The following is a 23,972-nucleotide window of genomic DNA, read 5'->3' on the forward strand; positions in this document are numbered from 1 at the left end:
ACAAGAAAAGATGATATCTAAAATGAAAGTAGATGGTATGACATGTAGTCGGAAAATTAAAATCATGATGGTTGTATACATTCATGGCATCTGCATTCGGGATCCATAGTAGTATAGCTTTGAGAATTATAGGTTTTAGTGTATGACTTGCTCAGTTAAAGCGCCTAGTTTCAATTATAAATAGATGGACTGATTTTAAGATATGTGATGAATTTGTGGGTCCATGGAAGACGTTCCGTATAAGATTGTTTCTAATGAAAAGCCATTGGTATAATAAAATTAATTTATTCTTACAGCATCAAATCTGGGACATACAAAGAAAAATGACGTGCATCTTCAGTAGGGTGGCCACACAAACAATCTGCTCTCTCTGATATATGTCTGTTGTGTTTGTCAGCGTTGAGATTGCTACATCCTAACCTTAAGCGACAGTGGAGGATTTGACAAACTCTTGAACCTATATTTGGATCGAAATGAATGTCTTTAGCTCTATGACTTAAAGCAGATTTAAAATCATTGATGTCTGTAAGAGATTTAATATTTTGCGGTAAAGCGTTCCATAAACTTACAGCGTCCGGCAGAAATGAATTGTCATATAGAGCAGTACGGCAGGCAATAGTTTGCAAATGCGATGCGTTACGTAACGGATAGTTACTAACTTGAGAGACGAAGGGAGGGACGAGTTCGTTTAGATAGTGGGTAATCTGTTATGATACATTTTGAAAAATGTGATTAGTTTAGCTATTCTTCTTCTTTCGCGAAGAGAAACAGAGGATGTTTCAGCGTAGATTATATCGTGACTGGTGCCGCGAACAGAAGTGGTCCTAGAACAGAACCCTGCGGAACGCCAGCTTTTACCGGTTTAATATTAGAACTATAACCATTTATGACTACACGCTGGGATCGATATTCTAAATAACTTTTAAACCATTGTAATAGTGAACAATCGATTCCACATGATTTTAACTTATGCACGAGACCTTTGTGCCATACTCGATCAAAAGCTTTGCTGATATCGCAAAATACTGCACGTATTTCCTTACCTTCGTCCATTGCCTTGGCTATGAAATTATACAAATATGTCAACTGATTCACGCAAGAGTCCCCTGGGCTGAAACCTGACTGTAAATTGAATAAGATCTTATTGCCTCTGAGATAACTGAAAACATGTTTGAATATACATCGCTCAAATATTTTAGATACACAACTAGTTAAGGCTACTGGTTTGTAATTTGTACAATCATTTACACTTCCCTTTTTGTGAATCGGTATAACGCTTGCTTCTTTCCAAACTGCCGGGAATACGCGTTGTTGAAGTGATAGATTAAAAAGTCCCGTTAAAATGGGTGAAATACTGAAAGCGATTAATTTAAGAATTCTATTTCCAATGCCGTCGGGGCAGGTTGCTTTCGCAGTATTAACACTCATTAAGATATCATATACTTCACTGTTAATAAGATTAATTTCTGATAGACTATTGATTGTCATTATATTGATATTGGGAGGTGTTGAATCCGGATTTTCTACTTGCGATTGCCGAGTGAAATAACCATTTAGAGAATCAGTTATATCTTGTAAATCATCGCTTACGACATCATTCAAAATCAACGGGGGAAAATTAGAGTTGTTTTTATTTCTCTTCACGTAATTATTGACTAATTTCCACCAACAGTTGTCCGTAGTGGATCGATTTATCGTTTCAACTAGTTTATTTGCATACGCTCTTTTCGCTTTTCGGATAGCCGAGATTACTCTATTTCTACTTTGTCTGTATCGAGTCCAACGGGTAACAGAATTTTTCCTCTAAGCGAGCTGATGATGTCTATTGCGCTTACGTATTAGCGATCTAATTTCGTTATTCATCCAAAGTGGATCCGATGGTCGAATAGTAACAATTTTATTTGGGATATTCTTGTCACAAGTATTCCTAATTATAGTCGTTAATTTATTTGCTATGTCATCCACGTGGTTGTTTAAGAATAAGTCATTAGTGTCAAGATTATTGATATCAGAAATCATACCATTAACGTCCATATGTTGATAATCATATATTTTACGTTAAATGTATCACACCTGGGTCTAACAGATTTGATATCAACATATATCGGACAATGGTCACTGCAAATAGGGTTTAACACCCTGCGATCCGGCACATTTTGCATAGAGGATATGAATATGAGATCAATTAAAGTACTGGATTGCGGGGTGATTCGAGTTGGTTTGTCAATAATTTGGGTTAGTCCGTTTAAGGATTCCAATAATTGAATTTTACGATTGCTTTCATTTAAAATATCTACATGAAAGTCGCCAGTAATAACTGTAAATAAGTTAAGATCAACAGCGTTTCCAATTGTCTGATCAATTAGTTCCCAGTACGCAATGCTCCGGTCAGCTCTGTAGAAGGTACTTATGAGGTAGGTACGATGTTTACATTTAACATGAACCCACTTCAAGTCCAGCAATGTCGAGCTGGTGCATATGCTCCGCATACAAATTGTCTTTAACATATATAGCCACACCGCCCCCGAGACTCCCTCGATCTTTGCGGAATGGAGGTTGAAATCCCGGTATAAGAATATCATCTTTCGGAATGTCTTTATGCAACCACGTTTCAGTTATGCAAATGATATCAAAAGAATTAAATTCAACTTCTATAACATCCAATTTGTCTTTGAGACTGCAAACATTTAGGTGGACTATCTTTAAAGTATTTAGTACTGGACCAGGGTTAGGATGTACCTCTCCACAACAGAGTATTAGAAGAGATGCGATAATACTAACAGATTTGCTGAAAACGCAAAGATGTCGGGATAGAAAAGTGCAAATATTTAGTTTACAAGCTGCATATGAGTGTAGCCCGACTGCAAATGTCCCCACTGCCTGTCTGTACTGACTGATGTCAACCGGCATCTATACATTCAAACATTCTATTGTATGCAGCGGGTAGATGCACATCAAAACCATCATGTACTTGTTTTAAATACGCACAAAATGTCATTTCTTTCAAAATATAAGTTTGCAAATAGATATCAGAGTCAACTGAGGGAGAGTAAAAACATCCAGTAAAGTCAAAGAAAATGTTTTTACATAAGTAGAGAAAAGAAAGAAAACATGTAAAAAAGAGGAATGAAAAAGTCCACACCAGCATTTCGATGAGATGGGGAAATACCATGGTGGAAACAGTATGGGTAATTAAAATGAAATAATTTGTACAGAAGGGGGAAAAGTGCCATAAACCTGCTTATTGCTATAAAAAGCAATAGTAGGGAATAAAAATACCTAAGGTAAGTTTGTATATCATTGTTAATTTTTGATTAATTATATTTATGCACTTTTTATTTGCGAATGTATGCTTATAACTTTGTTTATTTGTTTCTTCATAATCAGCAATGTATATTATATGTCATGAACAAGTGATAATTGTGTTTTAATTGTGTTTTCTTATTTTTGTTTGCATGTGACCTTTAAGTATATCTACCAGCCAGTTTTGCCAGCCAGTCTGCTGCACGAACAAATTCAATGGGCGACTTCTGTTGTCTCCGGAGCTGATCCTGCAAACGGCGGGCTCGAGCATCTATCTCTCTGTACATCCATTTCCTGGGTGGTGCAGGAGCTCCATGATCTAGCTGGGCAATCTGTCTCCCGTTCATTGCCTCGATGCTCTTGATTGCCTCGATGAATTCAAAGATGTTAGGGCGACTGTGATTGATGCTCTGTTTGAGTGATGAATGCCTTCAAGATGATTATTTGTTCGTGGGCCGCCTGTTTCGGAATGGTTCCACACAGGGATGGGGAAATGTGCGTCATAGTCAACCCACACACTCACAATGTAGTCCTCGGATGTCGCATGGTTCATGGCCTCCAACCAGGTGTCTTGGACAAATTCAGGAGGTAAAAAGGGAAGGGCTACAGCAGATCTAAACAGGTTCTCATTCTCTTTGTACGCTATCACAAGCCCTAGGTCCTGGATTTTGCGCCACAAGCACTGCGTGTAATGAAAGTAACAGCCTCTCACAGATGTGTTAGGGAAGCCATCAGAGATAGCCTTGTGAACAGGGTACTCAAAGTCCACCTGGATAGTCAATGGTTGAAGAGGTCAGCAAGTTGTTTGTTGAACAGCATCCTTCAGTACACGTAGGTCTACAGTAAGTTGCTCGCTGACGATCAGGCATAAGACAGAAAGCTAGGGGAATCAGGGGTATTGCCAGTAAGAGAGTGAATCACGTAAACTGATGCCAAAGTCTTGGACACGAAGGGAAAGTTCCATCCATGAAGAGGACATCAGCCTGCTGTAACGTTGTGAGTGATTCATCCGTGGAAAACACCAGCACCTTGTCACCGTCTCCGTCTTCAACAGCAAGAAAGCGATGTCAATCAGATGTAGTAATCCATCTTCCATCTAAGTTGACATCTCTACGATGTTAAGGCAATGCAGAAGTGGTCTTCCTTCTGTGTCTATACAGGATGACTTTACACTGGATAGAGGTTGTGCAACAGCAGCAGCATCAACAGGCAGTTGGCGGAGATCTTCATTGTACATTTGGGGCATTGGAGTTGACTCATCCTTGGCTCTTTTTCTCAGTGTGCTTATGAGTCGAATTGTGGCTGGATTTTCGGGCCCGTGAATGTGCTGTCTCCAGTAACTGTTCTGATGAAATCTCCAGTTGTTGATAAGTTGCCTCTACATCTAGGAACAACACACTTCCAGCAGTCAGCCACGCTACCAGACTTGTTCAGCTTGTATCGAAATCCTGCATGCCAGCAACGAACTCTGCTCTCTGAACACCAGCCATAGCTAACACAAAATCATTGTGACTTGGTCTTATATACTTGTTGATAAATGTGACAGTTAAAACATTTTAATATTTAATCAGAGTTGATGGATTATCTTCGCTTGGGTTGAAGAGGAGTGATCTCCAAATATCAAAACAAGTATGTCCAGTTTTCTAAACAAATGAAAGTATGATGATTATCTGTATCTTTAATCAGAGTAGAGGGATTATCTAGCTTGGGTTGGAGAGGAGTGATTTCCAAATATCAAAGATAAATAAAAATGTATATTGCACATACATCACAATTTTTCCACACATACGTACATTTATGCAGGCGTCAAACTCACCCACACACCCACACACTCACCCTTCTATCCTCACACCCACCCACACTCACAACCATCATCCAGACACACACACCCAAACCCCGTACTAAGAGACATTTAGTCTCCTCCTGTACCTGCGGTAGACAAGAGCGGCAAGAGGTTTAACAAACGCTGTGTGTTGCAGCATACACACAATCTGCTGAACAGCAGGCAACAGCGAGAAAACAGAATCTAGCTGATTCAACTCCATGAGAAAACTGTAATATCTGAATCTGAATAGAATGGACAACTGATCAGAAAATAAATCTCATTCCCCACTGAGTATGAGTCACAGGACTTACATAACCGATGTTCCAGAGTTGTCTTAGGTCGAGTGAACCTGCCACGTTCAACTTCTAAGGGGAGAGAACTACAGCGCAGCTTAGCCAGAGCCCTGCGGTGGGATCTGGGAATTAACTGAGTAAGGTACGGTTCGGCCACCAGGGAACTTTTGAAAAGTCTATACGTTCGCAGTTTATTTCCATTCAACTGTCCACGATCATTCAATAATTCTCTAAACCATTCTTGTTCGTCAAGAGATTGAATCCACTCACAGGATAATTTAACATCAAGCCCTGTCATGTTATAGATGTCATGAACTGGAAGCTCACGGGACTCAAACGCGTTGCACACCCGTTCTTAACACGTTCAAGGGGTCTGCTTGTACGGGACGGTGTTATATCTGTTTGATAGTAAGGAGCTGCAAATCGTGATATCGTGCCCAGACTAACATTCAGACGTCTGGCAACAGAAGATTAATCTCCAGCGTGGATTCTTTCAATGGCGATGTTCCGTGTCGCAGCGTCAAGACGTAGTGCAGTGATTTGACCTTGAAACTCCTTCAAACCGAATGCCGATTCCCGAAAGAAATTAGGATTTTTATAGCCATACAATTTCACCTGGAAGGTGATTGCTGTTGCTTTGTGGCGATGCCTTTTAATCCCTGTAAGGAATCTCATCAAAATGAACATTTGCAGGTTAAATCGATTTTTTACTTGTGCAATTGTGTAAAATCATGTTATCAATACTTTTGTCACATATTTTGACGATTGTCTGAACACAACAGGTAATTAATAGATTTTTAAAGATACAAAATGCCTATGCTATTCTTTTTGGGGATAGTATATTACGTGTATGTGTAAACCCGTTGATAGATGTGTTTTAGCTGTTAGCGATAACATTCTTCGCCAGTTAGGTCACAGGTTAGAGGTTCAGTCCGTAAGCGCCATACATCTCATGCTCTAATGTTGTTTCATCAATACTTCACATAGGCGGATCCAGAGGAGGGGTGCAGCACCCCAACCCACAACCCCTTTGTCGAGAAGGTTTATTAAATGACAATTGAAACGTATGAAAATGAAATGTGCACCTCCACTTTCTCAAGGGTGTGCACCCCTCCCTTCAGCCCTTTATCAAAAAGCTGTATCCGCCCCTGCTTCTTCAAATCTTCAAACTGTACATGTTCTAATTTCAACATTTGACGCTTCGCTGACCTAGAATTTTTCCTATTTGTATGTTACCAAAGTGTTACCACATTTGTTCAGGTACCGGTGTAAACTTGACATTCAGCAGAGATTGCTTTTGAATATAAATATGCTGCCGTTTACATGTTCCTTTGTTTGAGTGAGTGAGTGAGTAAGTTTGGTTTTACGCCGCTTTTAGCAATATTCCAGCAATATCACGGCGGGGGACACCAGAAATGAGCTTCACACATTGTACCCATGTGAGGAATCGAATCCGGGTCTCCGGCGTGACGAGCGAACGCTTTAACCATCAGGCTACCCCACCGCCCCTCATTTGTTTGAGCCGGTGACATTTGTAGTGCACGATTCACGCCCAGAATTCAAGTGAGGTGATATCGTTACTCTTTGTCATGCATATAAACTGATAATGTAAGCCATGTCATAATATTTCATATTCCAGGCGATCATAAGTGGAGCCTCGTCCTACCTCTACAGAGCCACGCGGAAGCGAGCCTATTTTCGGGATGTCGTGATCCAAATACCGGAAACGTGGACGCAGAACGACACATGGAGAAGGTCACAGAAAACGTTCCAACAGGCTGATGTCCGCATCGACAACCCTCATCCGCTACACGGCGAGACTCCTTACACCTTTCAACCAGGACAGTGCAGGGAGCCAGGACTCTATGTTCATTTCACACCCAGCTACATTCTAGATCATGGTGTTAACAGAATGAGGAACTGGGGTGATCCAGGTATGCTATGATTTCACTTTGTCCGTTTCATCTTATTGCAAGGGTACTACAAAAACAAAACAAACAAACAGCAACAACTGCAACAAACCAATAAAAGAAAGCATCCACACACGTAATACAATTATCAGTTCAGGCTAAGGTTCACGCAAATAGTACTCATACTTTCCAATGAAGTATTCTTGTTCTTCTGTGCCAGGTCGTGCGTTTGTCCATGAGTTCGCTCATCTGCGGTACGGTGTGTTCGATGAGTACGGGTATCCCCCCGACTACCCAACTTGGTACCTCGATGGTGATGTCATCAGACCAACTGGATGCACAACTGAAATAGATGGGAGTTTTATGCAATCCTACAAACCTTGTGACCCCAGACACAACACAAAAGGATGCGTATTCATGGCAACCAGCAATGGGAATTCCAATGCTTCCGTGATGTATATGCCTTACTTGGATTCGGTACGTCATGAAAGAGCCAACTGTACTATCCTTCCTCCTAAATTCCGAAAAGTGACAATTATGTTTTACTTTTTCTGTATTTGCTCCTTACTATGCTACAAGTCCATTTGTTTCCATTGTTTTACATAATGGCTGCCAACAATAGGTTTACTGATGTCGGGCAACACTAAATACTTTCTACTGTCAGACAAAAAAACTAATCCAAAATCAAAGCATATATAAGAGTTAGTGACACAATTCTCAAATTGTCAAAATAGAAATGTTTTTGAGGAGTTATTATTACCTCATTCATTACTCGCTATGGCATACCCGAGATAAGTGCCAACTTTAAAAAAACAACCAAACAAACACTGGTCCCAACTATGATCAATGCTGTCAAACATTACAAACATCGTGAACGTCTGATCCAACATGAATGATATAATTAGATGAAATTTAATGTTCACGTTTATGTTTGTAGGATGTCTGTGCCGTTTTGGTGAATATTACATGATACGCATACTATATTCCTTGTAGAATGTTGATAAGTTTTGTTTTAGAACAAGATAAGAAGCATACGTTTTCTTGATTACAAATTATCATCAAAGTGTCTAGCACAAATTTAAAGGAACATATAATGTGGGTGTTTAGTTGTATCGCTCATGAACTGCATTTCAGTTGTATCATGAGGAACCAGCTTAATGCTGGAAAGAAGCCAGACAAGACAAACGAACACGAGCATGGATGATGATGATGATGCAAAGCTCACACCATGTCTGAGTCACAGATACAGGTGCAGCGAAAGGATACGATTTCGCACAGTAAATGCTGCCTCCGTAAATGACAGGGCAACACGTGACAGAATGTAATATACTCAGTCTGTATATAACATTTCATTGTGGAATATGGATTTCATTTTCATTTTATCATAAAATCTCTGGTTTCAGATACATGACTTTTGTGAAACAAATGCAGCGGATCCCAAATTACGTCATAATGGCGTCGCAAACAACGAACAAAACAGAAGATGCAACCGTGAAGGCACATGGGATATCATCAGACGACATGCTGACTTCCGGGCAATTGACGTCCCAGTTGACCTTGATGACGTCACACCAAGGTTTCGCCTGGTCTGTGACAAAAAGGAGACCCGAGAAGGTGTCCGGGCATGCGGGAGGCGCGTCGTACTGTTACTAAACACATCAGGGTCTATGCGTGAGGTAGGACATTGATGTTAGTCGATGTGAGGTGTCCAGTATTCCACCCAATTAAAGAGTCCCATTACCGCCAATAATTTGTAACACTTAACCTGTGGCTTTGTACATGTGTTGTTTTAAAAGGTACTTTCCCTCACGAGCCTTCATTGTATCAATAACACTTCTGGTATGGTCATTGGTTGTTTGAAATCATAATTAATCTACATCAGTGATGTTTGTGATGTCTTGTTTGAGTGGCATTTAGAAGTTGGTGGATGAACAACGAGGAGAGTTCTATGGATATACAACTTCTTGAATATAATATGAGCGACGTAGCTCATATTATATTAAAGAAGTTGTATATACATAGAACTCTCCTCGTTGTTCATGTTTGTGATGTGTGAAAACGTGTCTGCTTTGTTCAATTAAATTGACTGTTTTCAAGGGAATATGTTAACGGAAACCCGTCCCTATAGTGTCCCCTCAGCGGTGATCACCCCTCACCCAGTCATATACATTCAGACAGTTTCGGCATCAACGCGAGGTGCTCGGCCAGACGGTCAATCCTCGAGTCGACATCAAACTTTGGTGCTGACGATAATGTCGCTGACCAACTTGTTGTGGTTCAGTGTCAGAGTCAGAACAGCGGTTAATGCTATATCTTGCCCTGCACGATCCATCTTTCGCCAATGGAATGTGTTATTGGTGAAATGGAACGACGTTAGGAACGGATTCCAAATCATCCAACAACGTTGTAGATATAGAATGCTAGCCCCGTCCATTCATGAATCTATATCGGGCAACATGACTCACAGTTGAAGGTTTTTAAAAAGGATACACTCAACACTAAAAGTGTGGACTTGCTTATGAAACTGTAACGTTACCCATTTGCATATGGCAGGAATGCCCTTCCCATGTACTGTTTCCTTCAGACGTATCCACGACCACGTCATACCAAAAGACGTTAAAATATGGTACTTGTTGGTCTCTGCCTGGCACTCGGCATTAACGGGTACAACAAGGACTGGTCGGCTCGGAGTCAGTATGATGTGTCTAAGTGGGGTATTCATGCTTCACTGCTCCATGGTATCTCAGTGGGCTAGCACTCTAAAACCAGCTTCAGTCTGGCCTAGTACAAGCAGCCGCACATACACATACACACGCATGCACGTCGTCATGTGAGCGAAATATTCTCAAGCACGACGTTAAACCCGAGTTCACCTCACCTCCTTCAGACGTTGTAATTTTTATGGGATATAATTACGTTTGCGGCAGTACCTTCTATTGACCGATCCTCTTTGTGTTTTACATGTCACAATAACTTTTGCTTTAGAGTATGTATCTAATTGACACAAATATATTCTGCAGAATTATCGCTTCTTCAAGCTGACTCAGTTTGCTGACAAGTTTATTAAAGACGTCCTCCCGTTGGGTTCAGAAGTGGGCGTGATTGCCCCCTTTGCGTCTGCAGCTTCCAACTTGACGCAGATGATCTATTTGTCGACTGACGAGGTCAAGGCCAATCTTACGGCGAGACTTCCGAAAGACGAGGACGATTACATTGGGGGCACTGCAATCGGTCTTGGCCTTCTCAAAGCTGTTGAGGTCCATGGTTTGATAGACCACTGTCGTCATTCGATAATTGATGAGAGCTAGTACTTAACATGCATACAGTAATAGCAATGTTCGAATAATTATCGTGGATGATTAAGGAAGGATGAAAGCTTGTTTATTCGTTTATGTGAAATTAATATTAAGTGTAACAGTTGTATAGACTGTGTACGACGTAGAATACATAATTCAAATTACAGGATACGCAGGTCAGTTGAATTTAACTATCATTTTGATAGATGTTTCATTATCTAACTGAAAGAGACATGACATCATGTTAATGGATGTGAATGTAGCTGCTGTCAGCCAATGGCCATTCACCCGAGGGCGGCCGAATAGTCCTTGTTGTCGATGGAAGTGAAACCGGGGATCCACATAGTGCCAGTGTTCTACCGGACCTCGTCCGTGCCTCGGTTACAGTCCATACAGTCGCTTTGGGTAGTGCCGCTGATACAGACCTGGCTAATGTAGCAGCTGCCACAGGTGAGCAAGACATTGTAACATCATCGCAGGTATAGGTTGGTTGGTTGGTTGGTTTGTTGTTTCACGCCGCACTCAGCCATGTTACAGCTATATGGCAGCGGTCTGTAAATAATCGACTCTGGACCAAAATTCCAGTGATCAACAACATGAGCATCGATCTACGCATTTCGGATACGATGACATGTGTCAACCATGTGTCAAGTCTTTATTTGCACTTAAGAGGCCACAGGCCTATAGTACATGTATACTGACTATATTGTTATTAGGCAGTAGAGAGTACATTTCTCCTGTGTAGAAAGGCATGGTATAGGAACATTGACAACTTTTCCAGGTGTTCCTTGCTAGAGTAGGTTAATAGAGATATAAATTTATAAATATTGTGATGTACAAAGTACTATTTCTTAATATACTTATTTCTTAAATTGTGGTTGGCTGGACAAACACAAAGAAAATGATATTCATCTTCATTTAGATTCAAGTCACATATTGTACATATTCTATCGTCTTTTTTTATTCCAATATATCTACCTGTTTCTAATAACAAATCATGGGAGGAGCAACGAAATTTTGTAAGCGTGATTCTATATTTCCTTACATTCAAAGATGATAGATAGGTTTCATTGTATATAGATTGCTTAAACATTCTGTAATAGAAACATTTATTTGATACAGATAATTGGTCAAGCCAAGTCTGGAGATATATATCTTGTAACCTTTGTTTAATGGATATGAGAAAAGTTGGATGCGAGTCTTTGCACTGTTCTAGCCATATATGACCGAAACCAGTAGAAAATAGTAATTTTTGGACATCTGTGGCCCAATTACGTTTTCCATTTCTGTCGTACAAAATCATCATATTGTAACATTTCGGGGGTAATCTGTAAGATGGCATATTTAAGATTGTTAACCAATATTTTACTACTTTCATTTTTGATTCAACAAATGATGGAAACCTACCACATTCACCATAAACCATTATGTTTGAAGTAGTAACTTTAACACCAAGGAATCTTTTTATTGCATATAAATGTAGTTTTTCTAGCGTATCAAATGTTTGTAGTCCCCAAACCTCAGAACCATATAGAAGTATGGAACTAATCTTAGCATGAAAGATTCTAAAAAATGATTTGTGTTACAAGTCACCTAAAATATAAATATATCTAATAATACCAATTAGTATTTTCTTTGCTAGCATCGATGCATTTTTGACATGTAAGGACCACGATAGGTGGTTTGTAAAGTAAACTCCTAAGTATTTGTAAGACGTAGTTATTTCTATCATTTCACCTTGATAATACCAATTCTCTTTTGCAGCAAGTTTACCTCCATTCTTGAACAGAATTATCTTAGTTTTATCTCTATTTGCGGTTAGTTTCCATTCATGACAGTATGTTTCTAATTCATTTATTTCTGCTTGTTTTCATCCGCGAATAGTGCTAGAGAAAAGTATGATATCATCAGCAAATAATAGAAGAAATAGCTGTACTATATCTGGATGTAGCTGAATACCATTTGAACAGTTTTCATGAATCTGTATTGCTTGGTCATTGATAAAGAAAGAAAATAAATATGGACTCAAGATACAACCTTGTCTTACTCCTATTTGGCTCTCAAAGGTTTCAGATATTTCATTATTGTTTCTCACACACATCTTTACGTTATCATAAATACTTCTTGAAAGTGTACTCATTTCACTGCATAAGGAATGATTACCTAAAAGATTCCATAACTTTTCTCTTTGAACAGAGTCGAAAACCTTTGCAAAATCTACAAAGAGAACATAGAATTTGGTACCTTTCCTATTTAAGTATTTCTGTATAAGTGAATGTAAAACAAATATGTTATCAGTAGTAGTATATCCTTTTCTAAAACCAGCTTGGGATTCGCTTATCTTATCAAAGGATTCTGCCCAGAAAACTAGACGTTTATTTATGATGGCAGTGAATATTTTACTAAAGACACTTAGAAGAGTAATCCCTCTATAGTTTTCAGTTTGATTTTTATCACCATGCTTATGAATATGTACAATGATACCAATCGACTATGAGTGTGGAAAAACAACATTTTCAAGAATGACATTAAACAATAATTCAAGATATGGGAGTAGAATATCTGATGAGTGTGAGAAAAATCGGAGATAGTATCATCTATTCGTGGTGATTTCTTTAGCTTCAATTGTCTAATACCATTTAAGATTTCTTCTAGAGTTATTGGAGCATCAAGTATGTCATTTGTCATTGAGTTATTTATATCACATCTTTGACAATTATTTTTATCGCCCTGGCTGGCTGTATTGTTATTTATGGCATCATTAATTTCAGATGTTGAAAACAATTCTTTAAAATAAGAATACCATTCATTGATCTCAATGTCATTTGTTTGTCTTGCTTTCCCTTTCATTTTTTTTCAGCGAAGACCAAAACTGTTTAGAATTGTTAACACTATTTTCTAATTGTTGTTGTTTCAGTTTCAAATAGTCACTTCGTTTTTGTATACAAACTGCATTCTACGTATTTCTAATGCAATGGTAATCCTCTAAAGCTCGAACATCCTTAGATTTACGAAACCTATTTAAATATTTGCATGTTTCTTTTTTCAGTTTATCACACTTTGCATCATGCCAAGTTTGAGCTCTGTTTCCTCTCTTACCAGTTAGTTTTTTTCATATCTGAGGCAGCTGTACAAAGTGCTTGTACAATAAGGTCTAAGCTATGACTGGCTTAGTAACTCTTGAATACTTTCTGAGAACATATTTTGTCTAAAGCGCTCAAGCTTATCATTATGCCAAACAAATCTATACGACTGTTTCTCAGTTGTTGTATGATACGTGTGAAGCGCACGTAACTTCATAGTGAGAGGACGACGGTCGGATTCTGTGCGGGAAGAGATTGCAAAGTCAAGCACACTATCAAAAATTGATGTTGAACTTAATATATAATCTACTACACTTGTTCCGTTATGACCAATAAACGTAGGGTCGCCTATTTCTGAGTCGGATCCACTTCGTCAATTCATTATATAAATGTTGAGAACTGAGCATAAGTCTAACAAGCCCTTGTCATACACATTTACAATTTTGTCAGATGAAATCTTTTTATACTAAAATAATCTAATAAGTGTCAACCATGTCAGCGAGCTAGACCACCCGATCGCCTCTTACAAGACCAATAATAAGCAGGATCTTAAAGGGTAGCACGTATAGGTCGTATATAAATAATTGAACGTTGTTTTGTGTACGGGTCTGCCTAAGTGTACATAGATCACATAAGGACACCCACCGATGCATACCCTTAGCATTTTCAGGTGTCGCGTCTTACTTTGTCTCCTAGGATTTTGTGTATTTGTCTTCAATGGACACCTGTGAATGAGCAGTATATAAATTTGAATCAATATCAGTCCTCGCAAGCTTGTCTGGCTCGGCACACATGACCATATATTGGATGTAATCTAATAGTATGTGTCCGAGTCTACCGATGATATTTGGTAGACGTCCATCAGGTTTCTGCCTGCATTTTTGTGGAAATCCTAAATGCATTCGATTGTAATAATATTCGAAAACAGTAAGTAACCCTACTGCCCCATGCAACACAAATGTATTAACACTGCACTTCAAATACAAAAAAATAATGAGTATTGAGCTATACATTTTGAAACCATGATGCATAATGTTAACCATTTCTTCACACCAAATGATATGGATGTGCCTAACGTCCACGAACCCGATAAAACCTGGCATAGTACATGTTTGACTGTTCTCCACAGGAGGGATGTATAGTTTCTACTCCGAGGAAGACAATTCCAGTGCACTGGATTCGGCTGCCATTAGATTACTTCCCGATGTGTCACTGTGTTCCGAGACTGAGATGATAGAGGTATGCGATTTGAGAAACGTTGAATATCAGTTGCTGAGATCTGCTTTGAATTAAATATACAAATTTATACAACATATATGTGTTTTAGCCGCGAGGGTTTATGCAGACACAATATCATTTGGATCATGTAGCCATCATCTACGACATCTTAAACCTTTATATTATCAATGTAAGCATTGTGAAGGCAGTGGTTTGTTCCTATTCCTTGCTTACTTTTTTTAGTATCGTCATGGTGTTTTTTCACATTTATTACAGCTATTCAGCCGTGGACTGACTTTGACAACGTCCATGCCTTACTTCACTGATAGCGTCCGTATTGACTCCACCGTTGGAAATGACACCCTCTTCACCTTCACTCTGGCTGCCAACACCGATATCGAGGTAACGCCCATTTTGTCTGATCTTATCTTATCGAGGTAACATTCATTTATCTGACCATACCTGATCAAACACTGGTGAATTTATTTGATATCAAGGACAATACATCTTGGCTGCCAACACCGATATCGAGGTAATGTCCACTTATCTGACCGGTGATACCCCATTAGTCAGACACCCCAGTTGTCAGGCGCACTTGAAGTGAAGGTGGAAAAGGCTCACCCCTACAGTAACAATAGATCAGTCCTGACTAGTATATCCCCTGTTCTTTAGGATCAAGTGACCAGCATAACACAGTGTTTGCTTTGAATAATAAGAACAACATGGGCCTTATCTAATTGGCTTATCTCTTGCACAATAAGATCAAACTCCCATATGTCAGCCTTGACTGTTAAAGTTTAATCCCCTTGTATTGATCTACTCACATAATATTAAGAGTTTTCTTATGCATAGTAGATAGTGTGGCGTAATTAACATTGTGAGTAAACCAATAAAAAATAAAAAAGCAACTTGACACTGACTTCTCAACTCAGGTCTGATGTTTTTACTTGACAAAGTATATGTTTCCCGAAATGTCTGTACTGCACAATAATGGCAGGTTTGCAGAAAGTAGAGAGGCACGATTCAGTTGATCTTTGATCGCCATGTATACCACAAGAACAAGACGAGGACGACTTGTTTGCACTGGAGATGCACTGTCAAGACCTGTACAGGGAAGTGCACAACAGTTGGAAACTTCGTAAGAAATTGCACTGAGCACAACAAGAATCAACTTCATCAGCTGGATGTGAAAGCGTGCCCGAGAAAAACCCACGACGCCTATGCCAGCACTCTACCAAGACGAACTACTGAAGTACAACGAAGAAGATGCTGCACGCCTACCCTCCTATTCCGGTCTTGACAGCGCACTGTACAGACACAGAGGTCACACAATCCCAAGAATACCACTGATCCTTGCGGACATTCAGCTGGATGGTATTTGGACTGAAACACTTGACTCTGAGCGATGTCTTCTGTTCACTGATGTGATGAGGACAAGATTGTTGTTTTTTCTACTTATTCCCAGCTACGAGCCCTTCAGTCAGCTACCACTATCTACATGGACTGAACCTTTACAGCAAGTCCTGAATTTGACTTTGCAACTCCATATTGTGCCAGTAGTGCTAGAGAATGTGACAATTTTACTTATATACATGTGATATTGTGAAAAAGTAACAAATGTCATGAAAATTACAAAAGATGCTATAAAAATAAATAAAAAATCGCAACTGTCTCATTATGTCTTGCGAATGGGGTAACAGTTGGATTAATCCATTTCCCCAATGGGTAACAGCCTTTCCAAATTTGTTCACTCCACCAAGTAACTGAGTTTTTTTCAAGTGTCTAACTAATGGGGAGTCTGACTATTGGGGGGGGGGGGCGCACCGTCTGACCTTACCGTATCGAGGTAACGTCCATTTTTTCAGACCTTACCTTATCGAGGTAACGTCCATTTGTCTGACCATACCTTATCAAACACTGGTGAATTTACTTGATATCAAGGACATTACATCTTGGCTGCCAACACCAATATCGAGGTAACGTCCATTTGTCTGACCTTACCATATCAAACACTGGTGATTGAATTTAATATGAAGGAAAGTACATCTTGGAAGAACTACTTCAGGTAAATCCACGTATCACCCGTGCCGTATACCACACCAACAGGGCTGGATGATAACTATCTTTTAATACAACATGAGTACTTGAGAGGGTTATGTTATAAATTCCGTGCTATTCGGACTACCTCTTCATAGGATAAGTATAATTTTGCAATAGGGAAATATGCTTGGCTGTTTGTTCCACCCGATTGACCGCGAGGACAAACTTTTCACAGCTATAATTGCCTTTTGTATCATTGAACCCAGATAGTTTGAGCAGAATCGCATTATCAGTTGGTCGATTGGCTGAACTGTTGAACTTTTCAAGCCAATTACCTATGCGATAAAGCCGAAAAACGTGTACCACAACTGACTACACTGACCGTCTGTTGCAGGTGAATGTAAGCGACCCAAGTGGAGATACGTATGATGAGAGATCAGCGGAGTACAGCATAGACTCTGAATTAAATATTGTTCGGCTCAGAATCCCCTTTGCTAAGGTAATCTAAGTCAGTTGGTGTCTGTGGCGAAGCAATTCACGCTGCAGATATTATCTCTGAGCTGTCAGAAAGCCTATCTGTGATCGTTAGTTCCACGAAACTTGACAAAAAAATCACGTTTGATTTTCCGCGCAACGCTGACATGCTGTGATTTACTGCCAACTCCTGACTCTTACCATGAGTGCAAACTAAGATATGTAGGGACTCAGGAATCGGTGTGGATCCCTGTTACAAAGCGACTGCAGTGGTACTACAAAACGTTAGCAGATACATCTGCACTATTACCAGATATGCGTCAGGCGTGAAAACTTCAGAACCTGAAAACATGTTCATTACTTATTTGTAAATGACTGACTTCCCTATGTTCAAAATGAGAAACGCATCGTAGTGTCCCGCAAATGTACATTTTCAACTATATACCTGCTTGAAAGTTTAATCATTATCCTCAAAAACATATTGAATTAGGATTTTCATTTTCTTGATATTCATAGAATGTATGTCTGACAAATTGCATCAATACCATTTGGACCCCTAATATTGCAATTTTAGATCAGGGCCAAGTTCAACGTTATGTCTTTATGGCGATCCAAATTTCAACAGTCGAGCCTTTGATATTTACATACTTTTCACCTGTTGGGTTTCAATAGAGCATTTTCTTTCTGCTGGCTGCAAAGAGCCCAATACGACACTTGCTCATATGATGTTTGGTGAGGGTTGCAGCATTCAAGGAAACACGTGGAAGAGATTTTCTCATTTGATTCATCAATGACCAAAATTATGTCTCCTGCAATTCCCTGTTTTGAATTGTACCATATGCCCCTCCAATCAGTGTGCGAAATAGTTTCCAAAGTTTGCTAGCCAGTCAGGCTAGCTATGCCTGAGAGTTCCTAGCCCACAAGATAATTCACTAGCCCAAAATTTGAATGTAGAAAATAAGCAAAAGATAACAAAAATGGACGACAAAAAGATATTGTCGGGATGACACGGGTTTCATAATTAAGATGCTAATATGGTGAACATTTTTATCAGGCCGTAATCTTGCATGATTTGAAAGTGTATTATTATTTAACAAGTCGGAGAGTGTGATATATTTACAAAATGACAAATTCACCAGCCAGTCGGTCGAGTGACTGTGGAGATTTACTGGCCCGACTGGATTTTTACTAGCCACGGGCTAGCGGGCCAGTGGCTATTTCGCACACTGCCTCCAATTAATCGCTTTTGCACGTGTTTGTGACAAGAGCCACTCTCCGTTTCTTGTATTGTCGCTTATAATGAATTATTTGTGAAGAGATGCTTATGATCTTGTCTTGGGAAAAAAAATTTGGTTTTGTTGCGATATGTGTCAAAGTTTCAGGATAAGCAAATTTGGGGATCTTAAAATGATTCTCAAGGATTCTCTCATATATCGTTTTATTGTTGTTTACTGTCGGTGCAGCATGTTTTGGAGGATATTTGAGACATTAAATTTTCTGGCGCTGATGTGTCATATTTCATATCATAACACCGAGTGTCACCTCTACATCTTAAACACGTTCCAGCCAGGGCGATGGACATTCACTGTTCAGAGTAGATCCGTTACCGGGTCAAGTTTTGAGTCTGTGATAGTCGTTGTGAGGTCGTTACCGATGGTGAACCGTAGACCATACAAGATCGAGACATGGCTTAACACGATGACCGCAAACGTCACTGACAGGCTCCCCGTCGTGTACACATACGTCCACATCGGCTACAACCCCATCATCCACGCCTCTGTACAAGTGACTGTTGACAGGTCTCCACAACCAAGTGTAACCTTAATCCTGAAAGACAATGGACAAGGTATGTTCACTTAAGCTGAAAAAGTCATTGTTACTTGTAGAAACAAAGCATATTTTCGGAAAGCCCAATAATAAAGAGCAGTAGGAATGACAAGTGTTTATGGATGATCAACTTCTCTACTGTACATTTGCGACGTTTCGGTATAGATGTTTATACCGTTTTCAAGCATGACATGGGGAATGAGTACAGCAGGATATATATAGGGTAACGTCGCAGTTGTACAATACAGAAGTTGATCATCCATAAACACTTGTCATTCCTATTGCTTACAACTTCTAGAATGCCTCTCAAACTGTTAATAAAGAGCAGTTCATTTGGGAATTAATTCAAAGTTTGAAATTGTTCTTTCTTGCAGTCGTCGATGCACGGGCTAATGACGGTGTTTACTCGGCTGTTTTTCTTGAATTTACAACCAACCAGCGGTACTCCATGCAGACCAGTGTGTCATCCGTAGAAAACCAGACCCTTATCATGATTTCCGGGAACTCCGGAGCTGAAGCTTACTCCATCTTTCAGAGTATGTCGAGTGCATATCCGGGGCAAGATGTATTTAACAAGGAGAACATGTTCAGTTAACGCAGTGCTGTTATAATGCCAAACTGAAGAATTTCCGTGTCATCGCGTCTTTCACTCGAAATAGTATTTTCATTGCAAATCATATCTCGAAGATAGTCCGGAGCAGGCCATGTCCAATCAACTTATCGTTTTCAGTGTTTATTAGTTTGATTACTTTCCCCACATAATCAGGTACTTGATTATGACAAAATGTCTTTCACAGTGTGTTGTTTTACATTGGCAATGCAAGAAAGTGTGAACTAAAATCAGAATTCTCGATATTTCAAAGCATATTGTATGCAAGAAATATACGTAACATATATTATATTTGTGATTACAGGGTCTCAGAAAAGTACAAAATTCTAGTACTGGTAGGTTGATAGGTTGAGTCCCATCCGGAATTCGAGCCCGCCCTCTCTCTTAGAGTCAGGCAGCTAATCGCCTTCACACAAAGTAGCGATCCTACCACTCAGACCGCGGCTTGGCATTGTGTATTCAACGAAAACACATTATTTTGTACAGTGCAAAACCTATGTAGGTCTTATTTTCGGTTACACGGTCGAGATTATATTTTTTATACAGAATTCCATGGCTTCATCTGAAAATAAGATGGTGGCTCCCTTTGTCGCGAGCTACCGTAGATTTGCTTCAATGTTGCTGACTGTGTTTATTATTGACTTTTGTCAATTGCGGTATCACATTACTTTCCATCAAGTTTCCACAACAAATTACGATCTGTTTGAGGTCGTCAAAAAACTGTAAGTATACATAGTAACATTTCTTTCAGATACATCCCGGCCTGTTCGGATGGAGCCAGCTGAATTATTTACAAGAACTGCGTCACCTGGCACTGTGGACGTCACTGGGTACGATAGTTCAGTAGACATATTTGCCCCCAATGACATATCTGACCTTTTGGTAGTAACTTCAGACGCCAAAGCCTTCACAGTGACCTTAAACTGGACTGCGCCAGGAGGTGACCTGGATAAAGGAACAGGTAATTGAAACGAAGTTGCTGATGATGTTAACCACTTGTTTGCTATCAAGGACGACATTTGTATACAGACAATAGTAGCAGTAGTTCCACCTGTTTAGCTAGCAAACACATATAGACATCCTGAAAGGAAATGGAATCCCGTGATAGATCTCACGCGTAACTTCTCACCTTTGTATATTTCTCAGGATATGCCTCTCAGACGGAACTAATAAAATTTGGCTTGTATTCCATGTTGAAACAATGGTATGTTTGTCAAATGTTCCTGTTTGCTTTGGTACTGTTGCACCATGTTACACAGCTGACAGATACGAGCTCCGACTTGGCAGCAGTCTGAACCAGCTGAGTGAAACCTTCAGCACAGCACAGCTGATTGAGGAGAAGGATCTGCAGAACAGTTCCCTCGCGCCCAGCTCTGCAGGCTCCGAACAGCGCGTGGTTATTAATGTACCAAGAGACTGGAACTATAGTGCCTACTCGTTTGGGGTCATTGCTATTGATGATGCAAATCTGAGGTCACGTGTATCTAATTTGCAAAGTGTGACCTTCAAACAAGCAAGGGTTCAAGGTGAGATTCGGCACTATTTGTTATTAGAGAATACAGTGTTAATTTCTTCTTTTGCTCGATCTCAAAATATATATGAGGACGTTTTTAAAGTGTTTTGTAAAGTATTGTGTAATTATATTAGAAATACAGTTAAACACCGTTATGTCGGACTCATGGTCGTCTCGAAGTAGCAGCTTGTACATTATTAATTCATTATACCGAAGCCTGATATATACTGACTATAATTTACAAAACAGATGCATCTTTAGATGTTATAATTTTTCAAATTCAAGATAGACATTGTTTCATTGGATGGTATCACCAATGATAGTACCTGACCACCAGAGAAGACTGGATGCAATGTATAACTTGAAGTTATGTACATGCACATAGTTGTTGATAGTTTTTAAAACTAAAGACGAATAAAAGTATAACTTAAAACTGGAATGCTAAGAGGTTTAGATGGAAAAAAAGAAAACGTTGTATTTTCCACTTATGTCCTACCAGTTTCTGATTTATTTTAGAATCTTTACATCAACCTGTCTAATTTACACGAATAAAAGTGTACCTGATAAAAAGATATGATATAATCTATAGTCAGTTGCAGATTGTAAATCCTACAGCGCACATTGGCAGACTTTTGTGATCGGGAAGCCCCCAATATAGCCATAAAATATTCATATACTCATGCCAATAATGGTTGTCACCCCTTTCAATTAAGGTGTGAGGTGTGCTTGGGGTTGGGGTGGGGACGGGGTGACAACCATTATTGGCATGAGCATAAATCAAACGACGAAGAATTAATGCATAATATTGTATTTATAGGGGAATCCAAAGACAAGATGCCTCCTGGGAGGATTACAGATCTGACGTTATTGCACTGTGATCCAGTTAGCAAGACCTTCACCTTATCCTGGACAGCCCCTGGTGATGATGGATACACAGGCAGAGGTAGGTCCGCTTCAGACTCGAAGTCACCGTTTCTAGGTGAGAAAACGTCAGCATCTTATACCACTCGTAACTAGCGGCTAATAGAATACGGCTAGGCGACTTGCTTGATAACGCTTAGATGGCGATCATAATGTCAATCTCTGGTCTATCTGCCTAGATATTTACGTCATGTAGATCTCATAGGATATGCAGTCGTTCCTAGAACGTTTTATTGCGAAACGCACCTTGTCAATTTTATAACTAATGTATTAGGAATTTGTAACGGAAGTGTCACGAAGGTTTTAATTCCGATCATCTAGAAAACAGCTGCATGAGAAATAAAATCAGCTCCGATTGAATTGTCCCACTCTTTCGTGATAAGCGAGACACCAGTAGATATTCCTTTGGTTCCAGATATCTTTATAGGTCGGTTTCCTCAAACATTCACAATCTTCTTGTTCGAGATCAGTGCCGGTTGTTTTAACACAAAGCAAAGATGTGAAGAAGAAAATGATCGATTTGTATAGGCTGATCGGGGGGTCAGGCTTTCTGAATTGATTGATGCATGCCATTGCATCCCAGTTGCGTACGTGTAGATCGATGCTAATGATGTAGATCACTGGTCCAGATTCGGTTATTCAGAGAGCTACCATATAGCTGGTCACTCTCTGAGTGCGTCATTGAACAACAAACAAACAATCTAAGTATTGTTCCCTCTTTCAGTCAGCCGTTACGAGATGCGGGTTGGAGAGACAATACTCGCCATGAAGACAAACTACCGCAGCATGCATCTTGTCTCAAAAGATGAAATTCTCAACGGTTCCATTCTGCCGCTTCCTTCTGGGAAGGAACAACGCATAGCTGTCAGCTTGAACAGAAATGAACCACGAGAAATATTTGTTTTTGCAGTCCAGTCGTACGACCAGGTAGACCTTCCATCAGAATTATCTAACTTTCTCCGGGTCAACGTGACCGAATATAGCACTGCATTGAAAGTGATTGAAGAGAAGGGAGAGGAAGATTTAAGCTGGATTGGACTTGCAGAAGGACTAACTGCCGCAGCGGTTATTTCATTGTTTGGAATCATCATTTTCGTTGCCGTCAAATGGAAAATAATTGGTCAGAAACATGTCCTATAAACATGCATAGTAGCCAAATTTAAGCATTCCTCGTGAAGAGAACTCTTTTATTATGAAACTATTCCATATTCCTATTTGCACACCTATTTTATTCATACACTTCAGTATGCCTCTTTAGCAAGTGCAGTGGTGATTACATATACTGAAAGGCAAAGGAAACGTCGTGATATTGGAAATGACATTTGAGTAACAATGGAGTATTTGAACCTATTTTTTTAAAATATACACCGGAAGTCAAGTTTGAGGTAAACATGAATCGTGGTCGTATAGCCTGCATTGCTCAATGAAATATTGTTTGAGGTTGAGGTTTGAAATGTTATTGTTTTGGAAAGGGAAGAGTTCGCACAAACACAACATTGAAATCGAGATGCACAAGCATCATGCATGCATTCAGGCATAACTTGACGGCTTGAATAGCAATCAAGCCGGTACTTAAATGTTATTTATATGTTATTTTCCAATATTCCGACGTTTCTTTTGCCTTTCAGTATATTTAGTATAAATTCTGTCTGTACTTAA

The 23,972-nt window shown here is 39.5% G+C and overlaps 1 protein-coding gene across 3 annotated transcripts in view; it reads left to right on the forward strand.

Moving 5' to 3' along the window:
- LOC124286312 (calcium-activated chloride channel regulator 1-like) overlaps positions 1–23,679 on the forward strand; it is a 56,706-nt gene extending 33,027 nt beyond the window's left edge. For all 3 annotated transcript variants that reach the window (XM_046722673.1, XM_046722671.1, XM_046722672.1), the window contains exons 3-16: positions 7,061–7,355; positions 7,552–7,808; positions 8,735–9,007; positions 10,352–10,588; positions 10,891–11,077; positions 14,840–14,949; positions 15,205–15,330; positions 17,363–17,467; positions 19,009–19,288; positions 19,644–19,805; positions 20,631–20,840; positions 21,139–21,405; positions 22,210–22,335; positions 23,038–23,679. In XM_046722673.1, the coding sequence (XP_046578629.1) occupies positions 7,061–7,355; positions 7,552–7,808; positions 8,735–9,007; positions 10,352–10,588; positions 10,891–11,077; positions 14,840–14,949; positions 15,205–15,330; positions 17,363–17,467; positions 19,009–19,288; positions 19,644–19,805; positions 20,631–20,840; positions 21,139–21,405; positions 22,210–22,335; positions 23,038–23,453 (3,051 nt within the window). In that variant the 3' untranslated portion in view covers positions 23,454–23,679. The remainder of the gene's footprint in view (positions 1–7,060; positions 7,356–7,551; positions 7,809–8,734; positions 9,008–10,351; positions 10,589–10,890; positions 11,078–14,839; positions 14,950–15,204; positions 15,331–17,362; positions 17,468–19,008; positions 19,289–19,643; positions 19,806–20,630; positions 20,841–21,138; positions 21,406–22,209; positions 22,336–23,037) is intronic.
- Positions 23,680–23,972: the final 293 nt, after the last annotated feature.

The sequence above is a fragment of the Haliotis rubra genome, unplaced genomic scaffold (assembly GCF_003918875.1).
Source record: "Haliotis rubra isolate DU_JTF1 unplaced genomic scaffold, ASM391887v1 Scf38, whole genome shotgun sequence".
In the NCBI taxonomy this organism is placed as follows: Eukaryota; Metazoa; Mollusca; class Gastropoda; order Lepetellida; family Haliotidae; genus Haliotis; species Haliotis rubra.